At 49.0% G+C, this 16998-nt stretch overlaps 6 protein-coding genes across 6 annotated transcripts; 4 read left to right on the forward strand and 2 right to left on the reverse strand.

Annotated features, from left to right (window-relative positions):
- Positions 1 to 175: 175 nt before the first annotated feature.
- On the forward strand, positions 176 to 4639 carry J7337_011343 (uncharacterized protein; the record flags this gene model as incomplete). Its single annotated transcript, XM_044828892.1, has 4 exons — positions 176 to 972; positions 1036 to 1157; positions 1213 to 2059; positions 2113 to 4639. 4 exons carry the CDS (start codon positions 176 to 178, stop codon positions 4637 to 4639), a joined length of 4293 nt encoding a protein of 1430 aa, XP_044675567.1.
- Positions 4640 to 5685: 1046 nt separating this feature from the next.
- J7337_011344 (uncharacterized protein) lies at positions 5686 to 7649 on the forward strand (the record flags this gene model as incomplete). The annotated part of the gene is made up of 2 exons (XM_044828893.1): positions 5686 to 6352; positions 6403 to 7649. 2 exons carry the CDS (start codon positions 5686 to 5688, stop codon positions 7647 to 7649), a joined length of 1914 nt encoding a protein of 637 aa, XP_044675568.1.
- A 205-nt stretch (positions 7650 to 7854) lies between these two features.
- Positions 7855 to 9252, reverse strand: J7337_011345 (uncharacterized protein; the record flags this gene model as incomplete). The annotated part of the gene is made up of 1 exon (XM_044828894.1): positions 7855 to 9252. The coding sequence occupies one exon, from the start codon at positions 9250 to 9252 to the stop codon at positions 7855 to 7857; it is 1398 nt and encodes a 465-aa protein (XP_044675569.1).
- Positions 9253 to 10294: 1042 nt separating this feature from the next.
- Positions 10295 to 10816, forward strand: J7337_011346 (uncharacterized protein; the record flags this gene model as incomplete). Its single annotated transcript, XM_044828895.1, has 1 exon — positions 10295 to 10816. The coding sequence occupies one exon, from the start codon at positions 10295 to 10297 to the stop codon at positions 10814 to 10816; it is 522 nt and encodes a 173-aa protein (XP_044675570.1).
- A 1108-nt stretch (positions 10817 to 11924) lies between these two features.
- J7337_011347 (uncharacterized protein) lies at positions 11925 to 12819 on the forward strand (the record flags this gene model as incomplete). Its single annotated transcript, XM_044828896.1, has 2 exons — positions 11925 to 12477; positions 12527 to 12819. The coding sequence occupies 2 exons, from the start codon at positions 11925 to 11927 to the stop codon at positions 12817 to 12819; spliced, it is 846 nt and encodes a 281-aa protein (XP_044675571.1).
- An 810-nt stretch (positions 12820 to 13629) lies between these two features.
- Positions 13630 to 15447, reverse strand: J7337_011348 (uncharacterized protein; the record flags this gene model as incomplete). Its single annotated transcript, XM_044828897.1, has 4 exons — positions 13630 to 14328; positions 14385 to 14398; positions 14462 to 15282; positions 15338 to 15447. The coding sequence occupies 4 exons, from the start codon at positions 15445 to 15447 to the stop codon at positions 13630 to 13632; spliced, it is 1644 nt and encodes a 547-aa protein (XP_044675572.1).
- Positions 15448 to 16998: the final 1551 nt, after the last annotated feature.

The raw sequence follows: 16998 nt of genomic DNA on the forward strand, positions 1-16998 counted from the left end.
CACACCTCGTTGCCCTTTTTCCACTTTGGAGAACCGTCGCAGAACTTCCAAAAGATGAGGTAACACCCGTCTTTCACAAAACGACGTCCCTCTGCGACCAAATCCGAGACTCAACTCCAACTTACGTTTATTTCTTTACATGAAACCGATATCTGCATAGAAAACACAAAGGACCATGGTAAACTACAATATCTATACCATTGGCTGGATTTGTGCCATTCAAGCAGAGCTCGTCGCAGCCTCTGAACTTCTTGACGAAGAAATTTCTGAGACAGTTCCGACCCCAAAAGAGGATAATAATGCTTACACTCTTGGAAAGATTGGAAATCATTATGTTGTTATTGCAGCGCTGCCTATGGGGCAGTATGGCATAGTAAATGCAGCCAGTGTCGCTAGGGATATGCTACGCACCTTTCCTAATGTCAGACTTGGTTTTATGGTGGGCATTGGAGGTGGCGTCCCTACCAAGCATGATATTCGCCTTGGCGATGTTGTGGTAGGGGTTCCAAAAAAGAGGAGCGGCGGCCTCGTCCAGTATGATCATGGGAGAGCAATACAAGGTAATGGCATTGGTATCATGGGAGCTTTGAACCAGCCCCCGACGTCTATCTTGACAGCCATCGCCAAGTTGGACGCCTGGCATGTTAGGAAAGGATGCAAATTGAAGCAGACAGTTGAGAATGTACTGGAGAAAAACAGCAATCTCGTGGAAGCAGGCTATGGAAGGCCGCCTAAGGATACTGATAGGCTCTACAACCCCGAGTTCGTTCATCCTTTGGGCACAACGAGCTGCTTGACTGCGTGCCCTGAGTCGAACCTTGTTCAGAGGGAACCACGCAAAAATGACCAGGATAGTCCAAAGATTCACTACGGCATTATCGCCTCTGGTAGCCAGTTGATGGAAGATGCTATTGCGCGAGACAGGCTTGCTGAAAATGAGAGTGTATTGTGCTTCGAGATGGAGGCAGCCGGGTTAGCTAACCATTTCCCTTGCATTGCTATCAGAGGCATATGCGACTATTCCGACTCCCATAGGGGTGACGACTGGCAGGGTTATGCAGCCCTCATGGCTGCAGCTTATGCAAAAGAGCTTCTCCTCCTAATCCCCCCCGAGAAAGTCGAAGAGCAGAAGAAGATAAAGGACATCATTTCCGAGCGTCAGTGACCAATCAGCTCTCAATATTATTCGATTTCTTACCATTGGAAACACAGTTCATGAACCTATATTCGAGACTAAAGAACAGGTTGGGGCCATCTATCGCAGAAAGGAAACGGAAGAAGAAGCCAAGATGCTTCACTGGCTTCAAGCAACTGATTACGCCGCCGAGCAACAGTCTTCTTTCGAGCAACATCAGCCAGGCACGGGCCGGCAATTCACGAGTTCCGAAGAATTTGGACGCTGGTTGCAGACCAAGAATACCATGTTGTTTTGTTCCGGAATGCCAGGAGCGGGGAAAACAATTATCACAGCCATCACCGTCGACTATTTGCAAGCCAAATTCAAAGATGATCACGGAACTGGTGTTGCATATGTGTACTGCAACTACCAACCGACGAAAAAACAGAAAGTTCAGGACCTGTTCACGAGTATTTTAAAACAGCTGGCGCAATTGCAACGCCCTTTCCCAAACGCCTTGAAATCACTCTATCTGGAGAAAGGCAATGAGAAAGAAAAGCCATCAGCAGACGATGTCAAGAAGACACTTCGCGACATTATCAATTCTTTTGATCAAGTGTTCATTATGGTTGATGCCATAGACGAGTTCGAGGCAACAGAAAGCCTTTTCAGTGAACTCAGTTCTTTGCAGGAACATACATTGGCAAATCTTTTCATTACTTCAAGGCCCCCAGCCCAGAGCCTCAAAAATACATTGGACAAACTTCGCGGGTGCTTTAGGAAGGATATACAAGCCGATGACCACGACGTGAAGCTGTATATTGATCAACGGATGACTGAGATGCTACTTCTCAGTGAAGCAAACAATGAAATCTCGGGAAGCGTTAAAGAGGACCTCAAGAAGCTAATCAGGAAAAGACTTAGCGAAGTTGTCAATGGAATGTAAGTGTCTTGATTTATATCGGAAGTCATGACTAAAAACTAATAATTTCCAGATTTCTCCTTGCCCGATTTCACCTAGATGGTCTGATGGGAAAAACGAGACCCGCTGACATAGAGGATGCTTTGCGTAACCTTGTCACTGGCCCAAATGCTTACAAGGACGCATATGAGAAAACCATCCAGAGAATCGCGAACCAGTCAGAAGATCATAAAAGTTTAGCGAGGAGGACCTTGATTTGGCTCACACTTGCAAAAGAGCGGCTCACAAGGGCGCAACTTCGAACCGCGCTCAGCATACGAGAGGGAATCTCGCAACTCAGCGACCGGGACTTCGAAAGCACCAACGTCATTCTTCATGTTTGTATGGGTCTTGTAAAGATTGAACAAGGCGGCCGCGATAGTGCTATTAGCTTGCTACATTTCACAACAATGGAGTACTTACAGGCCAATTTCCACTCCCTTTTAGCTCTAGAGCCTCTGCATCAGAGAATGATTATATCAAGTGTCTCACTTCCTGAGGTTGAGAGAAAAAGGAAGAGAATGACTACACCGGGTTTACTGCTTCTGGATATTGAAAGAGAAAGGAAAGCTAAAAGACATTACGAGGGGTGGATTACGGCATCTTGCGTGACATATCTGCAATTTACCGCCTTTGGAAGTGGGCAATGTGAAGTCAAGGAGTCGCGTCGCTACCAATCCGAGGCGGTGCAGCATGTCCAAAGCGCGTTTCATAAGCGACTATTGGATTATCCTCTATACCTCTATGCGGCAAAGAACTGGGCGCATCATGCCCGTGAGACAGGGACTCGCTCTGAGGTCATTAACTTTCTGAAAAGCGAGCCCCATGCAAGCGCATCAAGTCAACTGGTCCCTGCGTTTCAATCAGGGCCTGCAGACCTTCGTAGACCATACAGGAAGAAGTTGGTAAGACTAGGCCGCGTGACTGGGCTTCATCTTGCGGCATACTTCGGACTTCACGTGGAAGCCGCTGGTTTGCTGAGCAACGGCATGAAACCAGATGTGAGAGATGGTTGGGGTAGGACACCGCTATCATATGCCTCTGAGGAAGGGCACGCAGCAGTAGTGGCCCAGCTTCTGAATTACCAAGCTGATCCAGAGTCTATAAGCGATGATGATGGCCAGGGTTCCCCACGCACGGCTTTGTCTCATGCGGCAAGACAGGGTCATGCAGAAGTTGTTACTATTTTGCTTAAAGAAGGGCGTGTAAACCCCGACTCTACACCCTCAAAAAGTGATGGCGGATTCAACAGAACTCCATTATCATACGCAGCTGGAGCAGGACATATTGAAATCGCGAAACTACTATTGGAGACAATTGAAGTAGACGCTGAGTCAAGAGATGCAAGTGGGTTGACAAAACGTGGGAGGACCCCACTATCATATGCAGCTGAGGGTGGCCACAAGGCTCTTGTCGAGCTACTCCTTGCAGTCAAGGGGGTAGATCCTGACTCCAAAGATACTTCTAACCGTTCGCCCTTATCATTTGCGGCTGGATCTGGCCATGAAATCGTGGTTGATCTGCTTCTTTCTACAAAGCAAGTGGATCCTGACTCAAAAGACGATTTTGACATGACACCCTTGTGCCATGCAGCAGCAGCTGGTCATGGATCCGTGGTAAGGCGACTGCTTACGATAAACCAAGTTAAGTCTGATCCTCAGGGAGCCGATAGCGGCCAGACACAGGATGCCACCATTGGCGAAACATCATCCCTTGACGACATGATCATGTTACTTTTAGCTAATGGAAGAGTGGACCCGAACGCTAAAGACAGCAGGGGCTGGACACCACTTTTCCATGCAGCAATAAACGACCATGAAGCAATAGTGGATATCCTACTTGCACAAGAGGACGTAGACGTTAATGCACAGGATAACTGCGGGCGGACAGTGCTGTCTAATGCAATGGGCCGTTTTGGAGCGACAGCTAAGAGATTACTTTCTCATGAAGGCCTACACCCTGATTCAAGTGATAATGAAGGGCGAACGCCACTTTGGTACGCGACAAAAAGTCATGATATAGAGATGATGGAGCTACTACTGAGAAACGGCCGAGTGAAACCTGATACCCGGGATACGTCTGGACGGACGCCACTCTCACATGCAGCAGAACAGTGGAGCGACTCGGCAGTCAGACTACTACTAAACGATGTCCGAGTAGATCCCAACAGCAAAGATGCTTCGGGAAGAACGCCGCTCTCATATGCAGCAGAGAGTGGGGCGTGGATGACTATGAAGGCCTTCATTGAAGATGATCGTGTGTCTGCGGACCTCGAAGATATTTCTGGACGGACGCCACTCTCGTATATCGCAGAACATGCACAGGCGATTCATGATAAGTTAAGAAAAGTGGGTGGCTACGATTCATTGGGAGGACGCGGCCGAGAGTCGCACTCAGATACACTGGATTACATAAGAAGGGTGATTTGGAAAATGCTTGCAGAAAAGGGAGTAAATCCTCTCTTTAGAGACAATTCGGGACGGACACCGGCAGATATCATGCCGGAGCTAAGACAAACCCAGCGCTTGATACAAGCATCAGCTGCCAGGCGCCAGAGCTGAGACACTATTTTTCAAGACGGCTTTGCAGTTTGGAAGAAAGCATATCGTGAATTACTATTCCACTATTTACAATTAAACCACGGATAACCTAAGATCTCACTCCAGATGACGTTTGACTAGTTGCGACCCGTGGTTGCCAGTCAACTGGCGGCATTCGTCCTGAAGGGGCAGGACACTGATAAGGCCAAGAGTAAGCTGATCCTGTACGTCACTGGAAGAGCCTCATCTGCCAAGAGGTGTAAGCAGATCGCAATGACACGCTATGTAACTTCATAGCATGTACCAAATGGCATCAACTCGGCGTTTTCCAAGGGTATCATGCAAGGGCTTCAATTGACAGCCAGCCTTCAAACGGTAGTCGCTTCGGCATTAGTATTAGAGTTCAATATCCCCATTTATCTCTACAGAACGTTTATCTTGCGGTGAACAATTGTAGCATTCGCGATGAAAGCTTGAGGGGAAAGCGGCATATCGAATCAAAATTCTGCAATCGTATCTGCACGCATGACCCGATACCGGTGAAACACCCTGCAAGCCAAACTCAATTTCATTTGCCGAAACCCTCACCACAATCTCACCTCACGACACCTTCAAAACATCCTCATCCCCGACCATCAGCCTCACAACCTGACTACCCCAGATTTTAGTCCTCCTCAGCACCGAATCGTACGGAACCGCCAATGGAAGGATCTCCCGGAGCCGATTCCGCTAAAGTAGGGACCGTAGTCGGAACCGCTCGACAAAGTGCGGGGCTTCAGGCGGGGGAGGGGCAGAAACAGTTGGCGCGGGCTTTCAGGGAAACGTGGGGAAGCACAGCAGGTAGAGTTTGACAGGAATAGCCCAATGGTAGAGGGAAATGTAACGTCGATCAGCTGGCTTGGAAACTGTCGGCTTGTGTTTGGTTATGCATGTTTCACTTGAGGCTGCCTTACTTAAACCCAACCATCTTCCCCTCTTCACTCACCCCATCATCAACATTCTCTCTTCCTCATTCTTAACCATCTTCAGTTCAACAATCACGCTTGTAGTTTGCAACAATATTCACAATGGGCGACGTTATTCCTCAGAGCATCCCCCGGACTTCCCGAGCCTGGGCAGTCCCCGGCTCAACAAACATCGCCCTCGCAAAGTTCCCCTCCGCAACCAAAAAGCCCTCCTCCTCAAACCCCCAAGAAATTGCCACATCCCTCGTAACCGCCTTCAACACAGCCCTCAAAAACAAGGACCTCACAGCCCTCGCTCGTCTATTCTCCGAAGACGGTTTTTGGCGCGATCACCTTGCCCTATCCTGGAACTTCCGCACCGTCCAAGGCCCTTCTAACATCCTCTCCTTCCTGAAGTCCTGCTCTGAATCAAAGGACGGTCTGCGCCTGACCAAGATTGAGGTCGATAGCTCAGCTCCTGTGCGAAAGCCCCAGTTTCTGCCTATCGATGGCGCTGGTGAAGTCCAGGGCGTACAGTTCTTTTTCGAGATTGAGACTGTGCGCGGTAAGGGACTTGGTCTTGCGAGGTTGATTGAGGAGAATGGCGAGTGGAAGATTTTCACGTTTTATACGAGAATTCAGGAGTTGAAGGGTTTTGAGGAGGCCATTAATGATCATCGATCGCGTGGTGTTGAGCATGGTGGAAAGCCTGGCCGAAAGAACTGGGCGCAGCGACGAGAGGCTGAGGCTGACTTCGCTGATGGTAGCGAACCTGCTGTTCTGATCGTTGGTAAGTCTTTCTTCTTGACTATGAGTTTCTGTGATAGCTGACAATTTTAGGCGCTGGTCAAGCTGGTCTCACAGCCGCTGCTCGTCTCAAGATGCTCGGCGTCGAAGCTCTAGCAATCGACCAGAACGATCGCGTTGGCGATAACTGGCGCAAGCGATACCACCAGCTCGTTCTCCATGACCCCGTCTGGTATGATCACATGCCATATCTCCAATTCCCTCCCCAATGGCCCATCTTCACACCCAAGGACAAGCTCGCTCAATTCTTCGAAGCTTACGCCACTCTTCTCGAGCTCAACATCTGGATGAAGACTTCCCTCGTTGAGACCAAGTGGGACGATGCTAAGAAGCGATGGGATGTCACCGTTGAGCGCACCAAGGATGATGGTACCAAGGAGCGACGAACTCTGCACCCTCGTCATCTCATCCAGGCTACTGGTCACTCTGGCAAGAAGAACATGCCTGACATGAAGGGAATTTCCGACTTCAAGGGAGATCGTCTCTGTCACTCTTCTGAGTTCTCTGGTGCTCGTGATAACAGCCAGGGTAAGAAGGCCATCGTTGTTGGATCCTGCAACTCTGGCCACGACATCGCTCAGGATTTCCTTGAGAAGGGCTACGACGTCACAATGGTCCAACGCTCTAGCACCCACGTCGTGTCCTCCAAGGCCATCACCGACATTGGTCTCAAGGGCGTCTACTCCGAAGACGGTCCCCCCGTTGATGACGCCGATCTTCTCATCCACGGCCTTCCCATTCCCGTGTTCAAAGCCCTCTCTGTCACAACGACCAAGAAGCAAGCAGACTTCGACAAGGACATTCTGTCCGGTCTCAACAAAGCTGGTTTCAAAACTGACGCTGGTCCCGATGACGCCGGTCTTCTGCTCAAGTACTTCCAGCGCGGAGGCGGCTACTACATCGACGTCGGTGCTTCTCAACTCATCGCCGATGGTAAAATCAAGGTCAAGCACGGACAAGAGATCGAGACTGTTCTGCCGCATGGACTGAGATTCGCGGATGGCTCTGAGCTCGAGGCTGATGAGATTGTGTTTGCGACGGGATATCAGAACATGAGAACGCAGACGAGGGTCATGTTTGGGGATGAGATTGCGGACAAGGTGAATGATGTTTGGGGCTTCAATGATGAGGGTGAGATGAGGACTATTTGGCAGAAGAGTGGACATCCTGGATTCTGGTATCATGGCGGTAACTTGGCTATGTGCCGATACTACTCTAAGTTGCTGGCGCTGCAGATCAAGGGATTGGAAGAGGGTCTGTATGGTTATGACGATATTTGAGTTAAAGTGACAAGGCAAATTGTTTATAGCATTTCATTCTCGTCACGCAATCTAGTCTCATCATTTGAAGAGTAATGTAAAGTCAATATGTGATCATTAAGTCGTCGTATTGTACACCAAGAATAGAATTATACAAGTATCCATAAGCCCTATCCATCATACGCTTATCGCCAGAGCACTAAGCTTAAACTCAGCGATGACTGATTTAGCCAGCCTGGTAAACAGCCAGAGCGGCAACGTGAGGGTTAATCATCGTTAGGTTATAAGGCGTAACATAAAGATCCGTATCCGTCAAAGCAAGGAACATAGTTCCGTTGATAGCGGGATCACCTTGCCAAGTCGAAACATTAGGCTGGATAGTATACGCCGTTCTATCCTCAAGACTGATGTTCTGGAGAGGAGAGTATGTTACGTTGAGCTGAGAAACCCACGCAGCAAACTTGGGCTCCTTAACGTTGGTGGAGGTGATGTAGCTGTTGTTGGGACCAACGGGCTTTCCGGGTGCGTCCCAGTTCAGGAAGACCTGACGGCCGGGGTAAGACAGGGGAACGGTACGGTTGTGTGTGATGGCAGCCTTGCAGTTCTCTCCAGTCTCAGTAGCGTTGACGCAGAGCTCATCCTTATCAATATCCTTGGTCGACAAAGTATTGGCATATCCACCAGTCGTCTCATTCCACACAGCAGACCCATTGATGCGCGCAGGATTAGGCTGGTTAAGAATATTCAACGACGGAAAGTTCTGCCACACAAGTCTCGTCTGGTTATAAGGACAGCTCGAAATATACGGTGCCAACAACGTCCACGCCCAGCTCTGCGGAATACCAGGCGTATGCCACTCCGGCATCGCAAACGTACCGCCAAACTGCCTAAAGATCATCTGCTGCCTCGCCTCAATAGTGATGCTCTGCAGCAACAACTGCGCCGCAGGTCCAGAGTTCAAGTGCGGCAGGAAGCCATACACGCCTGACTCGCCCCAGCGCGTGAGCTTCTGGTTGAAGTCGATGAACTCGGGGACGTTGGAGACGGGGTAGTTGTACGTGCATTGCTTAGGGGCCTCGGGGCCGAGCATGTTGCTGATCACAGTTGCGTGGCCGATTTCTTGACGCGCCATGTGTTCGATTAAGAAGCGGTCTTCATCGTTGATACCGTAGGCGTCGAACTCTTCCTTTGAGAAGGTTGCGAGACCCCAGCGGAAGAGATCGAGTTCAATCCACTCTTGGTACAGAGCTAGAGCGAGGGATTGGTAGTCAAAGTCACTCTGGACGCGATATACAGGCGCAGAGCCGTTGGTGCCGACACCGCCGTCTGGAGTGTAGGGCGCAGGCTGGGGAGCGTTTAGTTTGCCATTGGCGGGGTAGTCGAAAGATCCTGGGGGAGGGGGACGCTCAGGAATAGCTGATGCGAGAACTGTAGTTGAGAGAGCTCCGGTGGTGGTGGGTTTTCCCTTGAAGGGGCCGTGGGAAGTCACGAAGCTGTAGGGACGTGGTGTACCAGCTGGACCAGAGGATGAGACTGTCGTCTGAGCCTCTGATACAACAGGTACTGCAGTAACAGCACCCACTGCAGCGAGGAATATTGCACTTCGTAGCAAAGAAGTCGACATGATTAATCAGAAAGAAATGATGTCGAATACAGATGGAATATGCACGAGCAGATCTAGCATTTTATCTACATTCATCGGCTATCTGACAACTACCTCTTCAACTACCGACGTGCATTGATTTCTCCACTATGATGCGTAGAGATTATTATCAATCGCTCCGTCATGTAGGTCGTAATCATGCGGTCAAGCACTCAATTGCTAGGGGTACGAAGGTCGGTAATTCCAAAAGCTTGAGTCAATGACATTATGACTCTGGAAATAAAATTGGCTTGACGTTGTATCGCCGGCGGGGAGTGGAGACTGGGTATGACGGGTTGATCCGTGAAAAGTCGTTGGCGTAGCTGTGACTCGACTATGGCGTAATGCTTGGGCGATTTTTATGCTGGGGATTTATGTCGGCGATTAATTCTGGTTTTCAGGTGCCATCGACTGAAATGCTCCTTGTGCTGGATTGTTTATGATCAAGTGGAATTATAATCGAGATACGGTGAGCATTAGCATGTTCAACTCACTAAGGCAAAGGTGATCGCGATGCTCCCAACCGTTGATAACTCTCTTTCCGATTAACTTTTCATTCCAGCCGCATCCGATACAAATCTCGGGGCATGTAATTTCTCCGTCACAATCGGGGAATATTGATCGAGGATCGATCATCCCCAGAACCTATCAGAGACAACGGTACCATCCGCCCCGGAGGTAATGGCCCGGTCAGATGCATTGTTCTTCTGTGATCAAGACAAGACGAATCATGAAAAAGCAGTTATGATCCCTTGTTGTTTGATTGGGTGCTTCGCTGAGCATCGTCAGCGGCTTCATTTCTGATGTTGCACAATCCGTCATTTGTCGCTGGAAGACCGTCACGGAGGGAGGATTGGCTGACATTGAAGCTGGTCATTTCTCCGTCATGTTTTCACATTGCGGTTTATTTCTAGGTTATATGCATACGTGTAAAAGGAGAGGTCGTGTAGGAGAATTCAAATATCTATCGAATCAAGCAGGAACTATACTCAATCTCCAAAAGACCATAAGGTAGTTGATCATAATGTCTTCAATCCGAGCCATCATGAACCCTCACCCCCGCACGTTCATCAGACCTCAGCACTTCCGCTCTGTCCAGAGCCCTATCCGCGTGCAAGTAGCAGCTATGTCGGCCGTCTCAAACGCCATCGTCAAGGACCATCGTGAGCTGAAGAAGTACTACACCGAAGTAGTCAACTCCACCGATCATGATCATCAGCAGCGCTTCGGCAATCAATTCGTCTGGGAGCTCGCGCGCCATTCCATCAGTGAGGAACTAGTCATATACCCAGCTATGGAGAAGTACATGGGCGATAAAGGAAGACGACTTGCCGACCGTGATCTACCTGCTCTTGAGAAAGCTCTTGCAGCGCATGCTGAAGACGCGGATAGTCTGGCTGCGTCGTTTGAACGCACGAGGGCTTTTGTGCCGACGAGGAGTCATCCTAGTGCTGGGGAGAGTCCGCCTTTTGAGACTGTCATGGGCCTCATGGCGGCGCCCATTGATAGGCTAGCTGATATGTTCCGCAAGTTCCCTGACAAGTGAGATTTGTAATGTATTGCGACGCTATATCATGACTGTGAGAAGATTATCAATGAAAAGTCAAAATCTTTAATCGCAACTGCATCATCGACTTTAATTCATCAAAATAATAAGAACACTGTTCCAATACAATCGTAGATTACTCTGATAAAACTGTTATCACTGATGTCATTATTGATAAGAAAGAGCTACCCTATCATGGAAGATTCGACATTGATTAATACCTCATGATACAAGGCCATTGGGGAACAGAATGAAAGTTCTCAATTTGATCTAAAAGAACTTCCATGCTTAGTTTTTTTTTTCTCCCTGTTTACTGGCCAGCTTTGACACAAGTGATCAAGAAAGCTTTTGAATATTTTGGCAAGAAAAGGTGCTCGAAATTCATCACAAAAAGCATTCACGGAGATATTTGTCCACGCGAAAGCAATTGGATCAGAACTACAACCTCACGAAAGCAAATCAATTCAGGAGCAACTTGCACTCAAATTTACTTATCTTCAGTCATCCATTGCGTCAATTGAGTCATTGTAGGAGACTCCGAATGCGCGCTGGGTCATCTCACTATTTGTTCTTATCTTATCACCAGATCGTGACAATGCCGCCTTTAAGCGACCGAGCGTGGGGTTGACAAAGATTTACTCTGATAGCTCGACAATTAGCTCTAGCATTTCGTCAATCCGGGTATCAATTGAGAGAGAAGAAGACGACTTTGATTTGCGAAATTCTTCAATTCATGTGATAAGTGCAACACTGGTGTAGGAGATAATTGAATAATTGCCAGCGAACATGAGGCATAAGTCATAGCTCTGAAAAGACTAAAAGATCTCATGATCTTGACTATGTTATGAGCAAATCAGTTATTAATAAAAACATCAGTTTTTCTGTTCCATGCCGATGGAAAGCTGTCAAATTTGTCACGAATTGTTTCCCGCGTCAGGCCGTTATCGCTCCATCGCCAGAGCTAAAAGGGTAGCGCAGGGTTAATCCGATGCGGGGTCGGCCTTCACCCCAAACTTTTACGTATCACCAAACTTGAACCCTACGATAAATAAACCATCCCATCTCAGCGCATCCCTTCTCGCTCTTTCTATCAAAACTCACAACCACAATGACTCCCTCACTACAAGACGCCAAGATCACCTTCCTGGGCGGAGGCAACATGGCCGCCGCCATCATCGGCGGCCTCCTCGCCAAAAACATCCCCAAGTCCAACATCTACGTCTCCGAGCCCTGGGACGTGAACCGCAACAAGATGGCCGACCTAGGCGTCAAGACCACCGCCGACAACAAAGAAGCCGCCGCCGACGCCGATGTAGTCATCCTCGCTGTGAAGCCGCAGGTCGCAAAGGGTGTCTGCGAGGAGCTGAGCTCTGCCTGGGCCAAGAGGGATAGTCTGCCTGTTGTTATCTCTATCGCGGCGGGTATTACGCTGGAGAGCATTGCGCAGTGGTTCAAGGGCGATGCGGGTGAGGCGCCGCATATTGTGCGTGTTATGCCGAACACACCTGCGCTTGTGGGTGAGGGTGCGAGTGGACTTTATGCGGCGGGGGATGTTACCAAGGAAGAGAGGGAGTTGACGTCTGCGCTTTTGGGGAGTGTGAGCAAGGCTGCTGAGTGGGTTGACAAGGAGGAGCTTCTTGATGTCGTCACTGGTATCTCTGGTAAGTTCATCATGAGATCTTGTAAAATGACTGTTGCTAACATGTCTAGGCTCTGGCCCTGCTTACTTCTTCGCTTTCGTCGAGCATCTCATCTCCAGCGGTATCGGCCTTGGTCTCTCTGAAGAGCAGGCTACTCGTCTCGCCACACAGACCTGCCTTGGTGCTGGAAAGATGCTTGTTGAGTCTTCTGATGAGCCCGCTCAGCTGCGAAAGAACGTCACCAGCCCTAACGGTACTACCCACGCTGCTCTTGTTAGCTTCGAGAACTCTGGCCTCAAGGAGATCGTGGACAAGGCAGTCAAGGCTGCTGCTGACCGTGCGAAGGAGCTTGGAAAGAACTAGATAGCTGCGTGTATTATGGGAATGGTACGCAATTCATGAAAATAAAAGTAAAACTGTTAACAAAGGATGCCTGGCTTTTAATTTTATGCTGGGCTTTGTACGTAGGTGCCCAGGGGAGGACCTAGAGACCTTTCAAGAAGCCATGGGATTGTGCTATCGGATCAACTCCAACATGAATACGCAGTGCAGAGCAAGACTATTCTAGACGATATTTATTCACCCAGTTAAGGCTTCAGAGCCTTCGAGCACTGTTCTAACATGTTGCCTGATGCTTAGTGCTGTAATCAATAGAGGCAAGTGTCACAGAAATCCTCAAGGCAGTTCTGGAAGCCCACCCGTCTATCAGTCAAAGGGTTTCAAGAGATCAGATGAACAGGCGTTGGAAAAACCAACTACTCAAAGGTTCACTTGATTAGAACTCCTTCCAGTCTTTGGGCAACATGACTGTCACTGAATCGCCCAGGGGCGGTTAAGCATGCTCACACGAGTACTTTCAATTTGTGCGGCGCGATGCGAAGTGAGTTATCTCTAAGCTAGAGAAGAAAGCTATCTAGAAAAAGGGACAAGCCCGACAAGAGAAGAAGAGAAAACAAAGACATTCGAACAACCACAAGTATCCCCAACTTTCCACCATCAAAACCTGCCAACCTGTAATTCCCAACGTAGGTTACATGGAAAAGACTTGGCTACCGGTGTCCTTCTCCCGAACGTCTTCTGAATCTGGAACATAACCACTGTTCTCGTAATGGACCAGCTAGAGCTCACCACTCTCCATATTCCAAGACTATTTACATCTTCCACCGAATTCCCTCAATTGCCGACTTCCTCTACCTCTGCATCATCCTCCTTCTTCACACCGTGGCCCTGTCGACTTTCCCAAGACGAAGACGGGACCCAATGAACCGACTTGCGAGCGACGCTGACTTCTTCGTAAAGCTGATCAACCTGCTCCAAAGTGAGCCCCTTTGTCTCGTAGACAAAGAACCAAACAAATGCAATGCCCAGGAAGCAGCAACCGAACCAGACAAAAAAAATCTTAGACTGCAAGTTTGCGTTTCCAACGCCATAATTAACCATATACGGCGTGGAATAAGCCAGAGCCCAGTTAAGTAGCCAATTTGTAGCAGTTGTGATGCTAAGGGATTTGGCTCGTGTCTTGAGTGGGAAGATCTCTCCTGTCACCACCCAAACGAGGGGACCCCAAGTCGCTGCAAAGATGGAGATGTAGATGCAAACAAAGGCCACAGCTGCTCGTTGCCCGCCGAGATTCTTGATAAAAATCTCGCCGTTGTCATACTGACCGGTCGACAGAGTGCCGCAGACAGCAACAATGAGTTGAGAGATAGACATGCCGATGGCGCCCCATAACAACATGGGTCGGCGTCCCCATTTATCAATTGCATACATGCCAGGAACTGTCGATGCAACATTGATAGCTGAAGTGATCATTGAGATGACAAAGCCACTAGAAACACCAGAATTCTGGAAGTATTTGGTGCCGTAGTAAAACTAGAAGATTGTCAGTTGGCTGGAAGCTTCACAGAGGTACCATTTCTTGAACATACGATGAAGTTGATACCTAAGGAAATAGTTAGAATTATTTAAAATGCTTTAAGAGTGCTTGTGGCTGGATTGCGCTTACCTGTAAGCTGCTGTAGCGCCTGGACGCCCATACCCGTGAGTTGTCTCTTGAGCATGGGAGGCTTGAAGCACTGAAGATAGGAGGACTGCCCAAGACTCATCTCGAACTCATGGTTTGCTACGACCTCATTGAGTTCGTGTGCGACTTCTGCGGAATCGGCAGGCAATCTTCGAAGGCGGCTAAGAGACTTTGCCGCTTTGTCCAACTGGCTCTTCTTCACAAGGAAGCGTGGAGTCTCCGGAAGAAACAACAGTCCGCTGAAGAGGATAAGAGACCAGGCAAGTTGCAGCGCAATAGGGATTCGATAGGAGCCCGAGTCATCCCGTTTCGAAGTTGCGTTGTTTACAACAGCGGCCAGAAGAAGACCGATAGTAATGGCCCACTGGTAAGAGCCAACGATAGCACCACGGATCCATTTAGGCGCTGTTTCAGACTGATAGAGGGGAACTTGATGACAGTTAGCCGCTGTAAGACGTGGATAAACATGGGACATACTAGTAGCAGAGATGAGGCCAACACCAAAGCCAGCAAAAAAGCGACCTGCCAGAAATAAGGGAATATCCGTGGCGACAGTATGCAAAACAACTCCAAGGTTGAAGACCCAAGTCGAGATCATCAAACCAGGGCGGCGACCAAGCCAATCAGACAGGAGAGGCGAGGCAAGAGCACCGAAAAAGGTTCCCGCAGAGAGAATAGACACGATGGCTGATTCCTGAGACGAAGTGACGTTGGGGTTTCCATCAGCGTCGATATAACCTGTGCTGAACTCGCGCTGCCAGTACGGCATAGCCAGGATACCGCTAATAGTGCCAGTATCATAGCTATAGAACAGGTCAGTAACCTTGGGATTCTCGAGAGATGAGGGAGGTGGCATACCCAAAGAGAACACCGCCAAAGGCAACGAAGAAGCCCACGGCGATGGCTGGCCATGCTTTGCCTGGTTCATCCTGGGGCCTCGAAAGAGACGCTTTGCTAAGAAGTCCCATCTTCGAAGTGATGAAGGGTCCCGAGCTATTGCTGAGATGGAAGATAGAGTATTGAGGAAGGGGGATGTCTTGATGCTGTGAGTAGGATAGTTGCGGTTGTAAATAGAATCTGGGCTGAGGAGGCAACATCCTTCTTATAGATTCTTCACAACTTTGGATTTATCATTATCTTTGGACGAGTTCTGGTGATTGCACCCATGAAGGAACTGGAGCTTGTATTGGTGACTCGACCCATGTTTCCCATCTCATCTGGCTTTAGGAAAGACTACGACTAGTCGACGACGCTCTTCTCACATGCCTGCCAAGCCATTCATTGAGATCCACTGTGACTGAACTTGACTCCAGTTGGTGTTGATAAGCTTCGAGAAGCATCACCCCAAGCCCCGGAGATATCGAAGCACGACGGCCTCGAATGGAGCCAATCATCTCTTTCATCGCCAAGTAGTCCATTCGTCGGTTCGCAGATTCTACAAATGAGCAGGATTACGACGTGGATCAGCAGCTGTAACAGCGAAGCCGGGCGATCATGAGCTTAGAATGTTTCTAGAAGGTGTCGGTCAAGCCGGAGCTAACTTTAACTATCGAATCTCCGTCATCTGGATCTGTGCCCGCAACACTGCAGCTTTGAACTGGGGATGGCATCATGTTGGGTGCGGGGTTGGGCTGTTGGCTGTCAAAGCTATCATGCGGAGTTGATTGCTAGGACCAACACCCATAAGATCGACAAAAACGAGGCCATCTTGGGCTCAGATAAGACCTGTTCTACCTTCCCCATATGGGGTAGTTGAGAAGTCCAAGCGATGAGAGAAGGCCGGTAGGGAGTAGAAGGAGGGTAGCTACCTGCAGTGTCCCCATTGAGGACAAGGGATCTACCAACATACTTCCTCGGAATTCCCCCGCACAATGAGGTTATTCCTAATGCGATTTAAGACGCCGTTCAAAAGCAAGCTTGATCGACACCACTTGGAACCTCGCCTAATTGCTACCAATGACCGTTCAGCGTTATTGTTTTATCGCGCCGACGGGAAGAAACGATGTAACACTTACGAAGTGGACGCTTCTGACACCTTAAGGTGTCATCCCAACTTCCATTTGCTTTCTGGAAGCCCGTTAGCAGACACAATGCTCACTAGCGTTGTTTCCACTGCGCTGCATTGCAGGAAACCCACCATACTGCAGTACGTATAGCACCCTGACGGCCCTGCTGGCACATATGGCAATCCGAGAGCCCTTCCCTAGCTAATAGCCTCAGGCTAGACAACGCTCATTGTTTGAGCTCAAGCCATGTTCTACCCATACGCGTATTTCCACTATCAGATCCTTGCATGTTGATCATCATTTCCATTTGACCTGACCTATCGGATTCGAGACCATAAACACCCCGCTAATGCACTAAGCGCATGGTCGATGCTCGACGGGCGCTATCTGAGTGATGAATCTCCAAGCTTGAGCAAGCGCTTGATCCGTGCTTCACGTCGCTTGCGGGAATTGTCAAGGGTCCGTCAGATTTATGACATGTTGAGCACGACCAGGTTGCGAGGGAATTTTGGA

This window comes from Fusarium musae, chromosome 9 (genome assembly GCF_019915245.1).
Source record: "Fusarium musae strain F31 chromosome 9, whole genome shotgun sequence".
Taxonomy (NCBI): Eukaryota; Fungi; Ascomycota; class Sordariomycetes; order Hypocreales; family Nectriaceae; genus Fusarium; species Fusarium musae.